We start from the raw sequence: 10,994 nt of genomic DNA, 5'->3' as shown, positions 1-10,994 counted from the left end.
TTACACAAATGATAAAACATTTCAAAGACATCGCGTCTACTGATCAGTTAGTAAAGTAAATATATTCTCTCAAGGGAAGGTTCAAATCTAACACCCACCTATCCTACGCAGGGGTATCAATCATAGAACTCTATCACCTTGTTGTGTCGAGTCGTGTCAAGTCATTATTTCTTAATGTTGATCAATTTCATTCATGTGGGGGTTTGTTGGAAAAAATTGAGTGAATGAGAAATTGATGCCTAAAATGGTAATGATTCAACAAATCACTTTGATTAAAGATGAGATTATCATAATATTGTGTGATTTATTCTGATTGAGTTTAGCAAATCACTTTGGTCAAAATTGAGATATTAGAATATTGTGTGATTAATTCTGATTGATTGTCAGAAAATCACTTTGGGTAACAAGTGATATTACCAGAATAAGTGTGATTAATTGTGATTGATTTTCAAAAAATCACTTTGGGTAACTACTGATATTACCATAATAAGTGTGATTAATTCTGATTGATTTTAAGAAATTAAGATTCCAGATTTGTTGGATATTTGGACATTAATGCACTTGATTCATACACATTTTCAACTATCCATGAAGCCTACTGTTACACCCAAATTTCGAGGATGAATAAATGAGTCTCATAATGTAAGCTCGTAAAGCGTGAGCTCGAAAATGACAAGCATTGGCTGAACACTTGTATGAATAAGCATGATTCCTGACCTGTTGTTGTTAGCCATCGAGCACAAGTTTAAAAGGTTCGAGCTTAAGCTTCAAGCTCGAAAGAAACAATCTTCTTCGACGCATATGGATGGTATTCGAGCCTTAGTTGCAATCTCAAAGATATTGGTCTCTGAAGATTGAGCTCGATGAAACCACCAGCTGAGAAAAGGCTGATTAGAATAAAGAGCTTGAAGTATTGATCGATCTCGAAAGTGCGTTAACCTTGCATTCGAGGTGAACAATGCGTTTTGCACGCAAGAAATATTAGGAGATCCCTATTTCTTAGGGATTTGTTGTTATCTGATAATTAAATCCCAGTTATCATGGGATATTATGTATTTAATTACATTTATTTCAGATTTGAATAATCGATTGTAACTTCCCTGAATTAGTGGAAGATATTCTCTTAACCAGGCCTATAACTAGCCTGGTATTTTTCATTTGTAAAAAAGGATCCGATATTGAGAATACTCTGTTGAATTGCTCTGAGAAATCTTTGAGAGAGTATTACAAATCAATAATATTGACTCGTGGACTAGGCAGATTTTAACTGCTGAAACACGTAAAAATCCTACTGTTCTTTTCTTATCTTCTGAATCTTTGTTTATTGCTTTTCAGATTTAAGTTGACGAAAAACGGCGTCAACACCTATAAAAGGAGGCTTCTCCTCTCATTATAGGATACACAGATACAGAGTATCACACACAATAGTCTTAGTCTCTTTCTCTCTTTTGTCTTTGCATTATTTTCTGGTGATAGAGGGAATGTTTGTTTCGATTTCGCCTAAGCAGACAGAGTGGTGCTTTCGTACTGCTTGATAGCTGTTGTATCCTGGAAAGTGGTTGCTCGCGAATCCTCTAGCACTGTTCAGGTAGAGGGGAGAAATGTGCTTTAAGGAAAGCACGTTTCGCGTGCCTCGGCTTTGGTTTATTCCTTCTATTGTATTTTTGCATTTTTGTTATTCAATTAAATATATTAATATATATTTCGTTCTTCTCTACTATATTATATCTAACAGTACCTTTGTCTTTCATATGATCAACAACATGATATGATTCCTTTTTCTTTAGCTGGTAGCTTAATTTTAAAATATTTCTTACTTACATCTAATATATCCAGTAACCTTTCTTTCGAACAATGAATTGTTAATCACCCAATTCTAATATAATTAGGAAATTTATATCCCAAGTATGTAATATATTTAATTTTTTTCTTAGATGTGATTTTTTTTTAAGGATTATAATTCTAAAATTCTGTATTTTTTTATTATTATAAGTGTTATTTTGTTACTACTATATATATACTAGTTAATAAGGCACGTACTCGTTAACTAAAGAAAATATTAAAACTACATAAGTACTTTATACACAAAAATGAAGAAATAACATTAAATATGTAGATAAAAAACATGTAGAAATGTTGATATAATTTTAAAAAGCAAGAGAGTAATTTTAGTGTTATATACATGCTCAAATACTATTTGAGACAAAAATAAACATATCTAGCAACATAATTTCAAACTATTGTTGACTATCTGAAGACTATTGTGAGTTATATATATAATCCAAAAACTATTTGACACAGAAGTGGTACATAAAGTCAAAAAAGAAATATATACAAGTGCCAAAGTAGCAAGCTAGACTATGGATTGTTAACTTCACTGCATGAAATTCCTGAAATACTATCCAGAGAAGTGGTTGATGCATCAAAAAGCTCATTATGCTCTTAAAAAGAACTTTCTTTAGCAGTTGAACAGTGAGTTGATTTTGCTTCTTCTTTATCAGTTGTTTTGATTTCTACTTGACTAACTGATTTTGTTTCCTCTGTTGATATTGGTAGGAATGTAGTCACAATATACTGCACATCTGATTTAGTACTAACAACAGATTTCATTGTTCTCAGATATATGCAATACTTTGTGTTGGTTGGTACATGATTTATTTTGTGTAAAAGGTTTGTTGTTTCCTCCATGTTAAGAATTACATGGTGTAAAATGCTTTTGTATTAATAAAAGAATATAATTGAAGATAATGATCAACATGTGATATCTAAATATCTTTTTTATTAATAAAAGAATATAATTGAAAGTAATGGTCAGTATGTGATACTTGAATGGTGTAATTCATTAACGTGTTTGCAGAACAGGACAAGAAGATTTCAGCATTTTTACCAAACATAATGGCTTCTAAAGTTTCTGTTTGATCACGAAGTTCAACCATAATTCGAGCCCTAGAAATATAAAAATCATTTAGAATAACATGTAGGACTAATATTTATAGTATTGGAAAATAGATTGTGTAATTGATTGAAGAAGTAGAAAAGTAAAGATAATGAACCTTAGTTCAAGTAGACATTCTTTTTTCAAGCAAATATTACAAATGAAAGGTTGATTTGCATCAACACCTGTGAATTTTTTACATTTATTACAAATCATGTACCATAGTGTTTGATTTGGCTTTATGATTGTAACTGATGTTGTAACCCAATATGCTCTTTCCTGAAATGTATTTTTTTTTATATTTATTAGTATAATATGTTGTATTTATGTATATCAAAAGTAATAAATATGAGAGAAAAATTACCTCTATGTAACATATCTATTGTTGTCATAAGATTTAGTGGAGGCTCAGTGATAATAGAGGATGATTGTATATGTGATTTTTTATTGATAAGGTCTTCAAGACAGGCCTCATTTTTATTGCACCTAAAACAAGTGTAAAATTAATTATTTTTTTATTAAATATATTGACAAATAAAATAATAAGTACATTAATATTGAAATTATAAATTTAGTAGTATATATTTTACCAATCATGCAAAATCTACACCTCAGGTACATTAGGGTTGATCATGAAGGAAATACCTATTTTTGTTGATAATGATATTTCTGATATTATAATAAATATTCCATAAGATTAATATTTATTATATTCAATAATGTAATATCATAGTATAATAAATTTAATAAATACACTTTAGTGATATAAGAGCAATAAATAAACATAATATGCAATATCTATTTCATCAATAAAACTTTAAAATTAGATTTTTAGTTTGTAATGCTACAATTATGTAGGAATAACTATGAGAATAGAAAAAATGTATCTTCAGTAAACATACAACCTAAGAGAAATGATTTCTTTTCTATTTTCAAATATATTAATTCAATTTCTACTAAGCTAAGATGCAATTTTTAATTTTTATTAAGCTAAGATGCAATTTTTAAAGTAAACAGACATTGTGCTATTATTATATATGTGTCAACTAAAAAATAAGCATTTAAAATGACAATAAGTTAATGTAAAAATCACTGACCATTGAAGGATGTAACCTTCAAACACATTGCAAGAATGATAGGTTTGGTGCTGACTATATCTTCAATTGCAGCACAGCCAACTGTGGCAAATTGATCCCAACATGTTAGTAATATTGGCTTCTCCCTATTGGTGAATAATTATTAGTCATTTGTAGAATTAAATGAAAGAAATATTTATATCAGTAATATAATTGTAATTCTCTTACTCTTGATTAACAAGTATTATTTCTTGTATTTCTTGTAAATTGTTCCTGATGTATACTTATTTTTTGGGATTGAGGATTATTGCAACTGCCAGAAGATCTAGAGCAAAATAAATTCACAATAATTAATTGTTGTTTATATTAGGAAAATATAATATAAATAAAGAGAAAATAGAAAAATGATTCACTTTACCAATTGAGGTCATTTGGTCCATATGGGGGGACAAATTATGAAAATGAGTGAAATTGTAATATGCCATTGTGTGCATTGTGTTGTCTTCAACTTCTTCAAGCAAAGTTTATCTAGTAATCACTCATTCATATTGATTGTCTACGACTCGGTATTGTGTCTTGCTTTCTTTGACTTCTACGTTTGATATGTAATATTTGTTGAAGGTGATCAGTCTGTTCTCAAACGTATCGATCTCCCTATCATAGATAGTTACTTGTACTCTTGTACCCTAAAGAAATGAAGAAAATAATGAAATAAAATATTTGAGAATGAGAAATCAGAAAATTAAAGGAGGAAACAAAATTTTCATATAACTAAATTGTTTAACTTACTTGTGAATCGCATAAAATAAAATTCATGTATTTTTTGGTAGTATATTGAGCAATTTTCTGCATTCCTTTCTCTATAAGGATCACTTTAGCTTTCCATTTTGTGTCGGTTGGCAAAATATTTTTGATGAATTTCTCTTGTATTGCCATTGAAACCTAAATATACATAGCAAATTATTTTTTTATAATTAATAAGAGTGGTGACTGATATGTTTATTATAATAATATCATTCAAAAATTTAAAGATATGTAAGAGCCCAATCAATATATGTATTTAGTAATGTGAACAAAAAAAACAGAGAATAAAATAAAACTGTATTGCATATGAGATGAGAATTCATTCATACAACTGAAATAATATAACTAACCAAAGAAAAATGTATTTTAACACAAGCAAGAGGTTGTGAAATTAAAATGTTTAATGATTATTTGGAGACAAATTCATTTAATATCATAAATAGTTACAAAATAATAAGCATAATTTGTAAATTTTAATATATGAAACTAATAAAGTAGTATAATATATTATTAAGTTATATATATTATAATGACTATATATATAACTTAATGATATATATATACATATATAGATGTAATTATATAATGTTGATAAATATGGAGGACAAGTGGATGAGTGATTTTAAACGTAAATGGCAAAATCAATACACAGTATATATATGTTGGGGGCATTTTAAATATCACTAAAAATGAAACTAATGATATAATTAAGATTTTAAAATTTAAGTAAAATATCTAAATCATAGTTTAAGAATAATTGAAATTATTTTCTGGTCTATCTAATTTTAATTATAATTTTTTATATAAATAAAAAAAAATCTCTTTTGTTTCTTTATGGGGTTTGTGAAACAATTAACTTTTATTGAAACAGTTTAAAATGTACAGAACTTATGAAATAAATAGATGGTAGTTTTTTTTGCCTAATTTTTTGTTAACAAGTTACTAAAATTGAATATTTTTCTCCTCAACAAGAAAGTTATTTTCAGCAAAAAATTATTCTATACATATCGTTTTTATAGAGCAAAATAAATATAAGTAAATTAGGATATTAATTAAAAGATGGAATAAAGAAAAATCTTACTTCTCACATATCTTTAACTGAAGCCCATCAAAAATAAAATTTGAAATGTATAGAATCCTACAAAAATAAATAGAACAATTATAATACCCATCAAAGGAGAGTAAAGAAGCAAAATAAAGAGGTAAAGAACAAAGTCATTATTTTTTTTTCCTCTGTTTATCAATGAAAAATGTGAAATAAAATTCACCGGAGCTGTAAAATGACATTTTGTGTGACAACCTAGTTTTGAAATGCTGAAAAAAAGTTGGGAAATGCTGAGGAGTAAATAAAGATAAAGAAAGAAAAAAATATATAAAAGGAAAGGTTTATAGAAATGAAATCGTGTCAAAATTTGTTAGCATTGAAAATAATGATAAATCAAATGTGTGCATACTTGACACGTTTTCATCAGCTTTTTTTTAGCAAACATTTTCATTTCCTTCATCATTAAGAAACTAATATGTTAAGAATTTATAATAGGAATATATATATACACGTTTTCATTTCCTTCATCATTAAGAAACTAATATTTTAATAATTTATAATAGGAAATATATATATTTCTTCTATATAAAAAGTGGGTACATAAAGTAAATTTTTAGTTATAACGGTTTGTTTTGTTAACTTTGACAGAATGTTCTGAATATTTAACGGAATATTTTCAATATTTAGCGGAATATACTTTTAAAGGTAATTAAAAATAAATATTTATTAATTATATTAATATAAATTCAAATATTATAATAATATATAATAAAAAACTAAATATTTAATACTTGTATTAATATAAATTTATATATTATAAAATATCATTATAATAATACATAATGCATAATCTTAATTTTTATTAAAAAGTTATCATTTAAAAATATTATCATATTATATATATATATTTTAAAAATTATAAACATTGTTTTGGTTTAATTTTTCTCCTTTTATATATAACATTGTTTATTTATTTAAAATTTATATAACAATGATATAAATTTACTAAAAATAGTTAATGAATTCTATAAATAAAATTAGTCAAACGTGTTATTTGTATCTAATATATATATATATATCTTCTATATAATAAGTGTGTAGATAACGAAAATTCTTGGTTTTAATAGTTTTTTTAATTTTTTTAATGTTAACTTTAACGGAATATTCTTGTATTTAACATAATATTTTTATATTTATCGGTAGTTTGTAAATACTTAAACTTAAATAAAGTAAAATAAATAATTTAAAAAATTAAAATAGGATATTTTTGAGATATTTTACAATGATAATTATTTAAAAATAATAAATAATTAAAAAAATTAAAATATAATATTTTTGAGATATTTTACAATGATAATTATTTAAACATAATAAAATCATACTTTTTATAACTTAAATAAAATTTAATTAAATTTAAACTCACTTATTGGAATAATATCATATTAAACATATAATATAATCTACTGTGAATTATCAACAAATTAATTTTTTTTTAAATTACTAACAAGAAACTTAAATTTAAAATCAACGTATAATATTTAATATTACATTAAACACATAATATATAATCTCTTGTTGTCACTCTCAAATTCAAAAACTAGAACAAACATAAACTTAAACAAAAATAAATAAATTATTTAATTAAAATAAAATATTTATTTAAAATTTATATGACATTAATATAAATTTAATATAAATAATTAATAAATTTTATAAATAAAACTAAACAAATGCATTTGTATCTAATATATATATATATACACGTGTCCATTTCCTTCATCATTAACAACCTAATATTTTAATACTTTATAATAGGAAATATATATAAGAAAAAAAGTATATATTTATGATGCAGTTTTCGTAAGTTTTAAACAAATGTTAGTTAAATAATTAAAAATAAATACTAAAAGGGAATTGGAAAAACGTACCATTTATTTTTTTACTTCATAACTGATTTTTTTTTTATTCCTTGATATTTTAGAGCTGAATTGGAATCTTTTTAATTAAATAATCTCTTAAAAAACTATTGGGAGAAATATTGTCAACTATAAGTGTTAAATAAATATTAATTTTATTTATATATTGTTGTGGAGTTAAAAAGAAATTGATTAATTCAGAATAAAACACATTCATACTTTATAGTTTGAAGGTTTCAATCTATATGCAATAATATTTCTTTATAAACTTGTGTGTGTGATATTTGTTGAATTTATTGTATCAGGTTTAATGAGAATTTTAATACATTCAGATGTTTTTGCTCTAGATAATGCAACGTATAATTGACCATGTGAAAACACAGGCTCGGGACGATATAAACCAACAAAATCTAAAGTTTGTTCCTGGACTTTATTTATAGTCATTGTGAAACTTAATCGAATAAGAAATTGAGTTCTTTTGAAAGGAAATGAATATTTTTTTTTTATTTTCAATTGGTATAAAAGGTATTTGTGGTAAAAAATACTCTTTTTCCAGTATAATAATCGCTAATGATTTCAACTTCAATTATATTTGATTCCAAATGTCGGCAAATTAAGCTTGTACCATTACATAATCCTTCACAAGAATTAAGATTACAAATTAAAATAATAGGACAGTTTGGTTTTAAAATTAATTCGTGAGAAGAAGTTCCATTTGGTGTCAAGCTGTTGCGAAAATCTTCTTGGAAAGATTGTGCAGTTGTATCTAATGTCTCATAAAAACTATAATATTTAACAGGATCTCCTGAAAATTGATTAATTAATAGTTTGTTTATTTCATCCGCATAATCGTTTTTCGGAGTTAAAATAACTCTATTATTCATGAAGTTTAAATTATTGTGGTACAAATTTATATTTGGAAATTCAATTTTTATTAATTTTTGAAGTGATAAGATATCTTCTTCATATGGTATTATCATATTTGATGGTAATTTGATGTCGTCATTTTTATCATGTTGTTCTTTTCCTTCACCAATATTTAAAAGAAACTTCGAAAATATAGGATGATTGCTTGCTCTCATATTGAGTGTTAAATGTATTTTAATAAATGATGGCCGTAAATAAGATTTTGGTAAACTTGCATTTATTATTTCTTCTTTTGTTCCTTCTGGAATAATAGGAAGAACTTGACGAAAATCTCCACCAAGTACTATCATTTTACCCCCGAAAGGTAAATTGCAATCATTTATATCTTTTAATGTGACATCTAAAGCTTCTATTACATATTTACTTATCATTGGAGCTTTATCCCATATTATAAGTCTTGTTATTTGCAATAATTTAGCTAAACCTGATTGTTTGCTAATATTGCATGAAATGTTGTTGTCTATTTGAAGAGGAAATTTAAATCTTGAATAAGCAGTTCGTCCACCAGGCAATATTACTGCAGCAACTCCAGAAGAAGTTGTTGCCAATGCTATTATATTTTTAGACCTAACATTAGCAAGTATAGCAAGATATGAATATGTCTTACATGTTCCTCCTAGTCCATCAATAAAATATATTGTTGATTCATTTGTAAATACTTTAGATAAAATTAAATTATATGCGTATTTTTGTTCTTCATTTGAATGTGTGGCAGCTAATATATCTTCTTCAGCAACAATAATTGTTGATTCTTCATTTATTTCCATATTCAGTCTTTTTTCTTTAGATAAGTCCAATTTATAATATGTTAAATGATAACCATTTATATTTTTTCCCATAGATTCAAACATATAATTTAGTTGCTCTAATACTTTATTTTCTATTTCAATAGAGTCACTATTTATTTTATGAAAATCTTCAGATATTGCATTTTTAAATTTCTTCCCATATTGCTTTGGGATTATTTGGTTCACAATGTACTATTATTATTGCAAATAAACGACATAAACTATATGGTAATTGATACAATGTAGCTTCTTCAAGACTTAAACATATATAATTATCCTCTTTTAGTAATCCATGTAATAGAGCGGCCTCACAAAATGATGTTGTTGTTGGGAATTCTGCCCTGAAAGCATATATAGTAGACATTGTTTTAAGAAATAAATAAATAAATTGAATTTGTTGTGCATATATTTTATGGACTATATTATTCTGTGATAATATTAAGTAAATATCAGAAAAATTCCTAAGTTCATATATGTGATCTCAACCACGTATTGGTACGGGATGATTGTGTTTGAGATAAATGAACTTGAATAGCTCGCAGTTAAATAAAGTTATGGAACCTTTAGATTAATTACTACAAGTACGGTCCACTAGTATTATGAATACATGTGATCTAGATTCAGATTACTAGTGTAGTAGGACACTTTAGTGGAGGTACTTTATCTATTAGAGAATATGTAGAACTGGACCAGATATGTTTATTAATACTTAGTTAAATACTGTTTCGAAGTATTAATTAAATATATCAATTGATGACCATATAAAAATAGATCTTAATCCTGAAGTTACTATGAACTCCTGTGTTATGTTATATGAGTTCTTTGACACACTCGTTAGGGTTTGTCAGAATGATCAGGCTAGAAAATTTTGTTTTGGGAACTCATTAATGTAAATGGTTGGGGACATAGTATACAGATAAGGAATCTATACCTTCTTGCAAGAGATTGAATAATGGTTCTTTTAAGGGTTGACTTTTGGGACTGAAAGGTTATTGAGCTCAAATTCATAATTTGGTTGTGAATTAACCTTCACTAGTAAATTCGATGGTACTTAAGGAAAGAAGATATAATTAAAAGGGTAAAACGGTAATTTTATTCCCGATTAATTATGAACTATTATTAGATGGTTAATTTGTATGTAATGATTAATCAATGGACGCTTTATTGTTATAAAGTACCTAGTAAATGAAATGTCTATAATTACAAGAGTGCAGCCTCATATTTATAGTGGAGTAATCATGAAATTAATAAATTAAGAATATTTAATTAAATAGTTTAATTAATAATCACAAATTTATTGGAGCTTGAAATTATAGGTCCATAGGTCCCCACATTGGCTCTATCAACACTATTCAATGCAAGAGTTGATATAAATGGTAAAATGGTAAAAATACATATTTAAGAAGAAATTTGTTCTTCAGGCCAAATATGCAATTATGTGATGATAGTGATTAATTAATTAATTATAAATTAGTTGTAATTATCAAAATTAATTAATAATTA

At 25.7% G+C, this 10,994-nt stretch overlaps 1 protein-coding gene across 1 annotated transcript; it reads right to left on the bottom strand.

Moving 5' to 3' along the window:
- Positions 1–2,442: 2,442 nt before the first annotated feature.
- Positions 2,443–9,470, bottom strand: LOC133805754 (uncharacterized). The gene is made up of 4 exons (XM_062243913.1): positions 8,915–9,470; positions 3,054–3,120; positions 2,848–2,946; positions 2,443–2,593 (listed from the first exon to the last, which is right to left on the bottom strand). Exons 1-4 carry the CDS (start codon positions 9,468–9,470, stop codon positions 2,443–2,445), a joined length of 873 nt encoding a protein of 290 aa, XP_062099897.1.
- Between the last annotated feature and the right edge of the window lie 1,524 nt (positions 9,471–10,994).

The sequence above is a fragment of the Humulus lupulus genome, chromosome X (assembly GCF_963169125.1).
Source record: "Humulus lupulus chromosome X, drHumLupu1.1, whole genome shotgun sequence".
NCBI classification, from domain to species: domain Eukaryota; kingdom Viridiplantae; phylum Streptophyta; class Magnoliopsida; order Rosales; family Cannabaceae; genus Humulus; species Humulus lupulus.
Note: the sequence above shows the minus strand (reverse complement) of the source record. Positions and strands in the feature narration are given on the sequence as shown.

Bases quoted from the DNA above. Each gene is read 5' to 3' on its own strand.
- LOC133805754 (XM_062243913.1), bottom strand. From the start codon at position 9,470: ATGGAAATAAATGAAGAATCAACAATTATTGTTGCTGAAGAAGATATA. The intron at 2,947-3,053 runs GTTCATTATCTT...TTATATTTCTAG, and splicing joins GAATGTCTACTTGAACTAAG to GGCTCGAATTATGGTTGAAC. The intron at 2,594-2,847 runs GTTAATGAATTA...ATCTGTTGTTAG, and splicing joins TTGTCCTGTTCTGCAAACAC to TACTAAATCAGATGTGCAGT.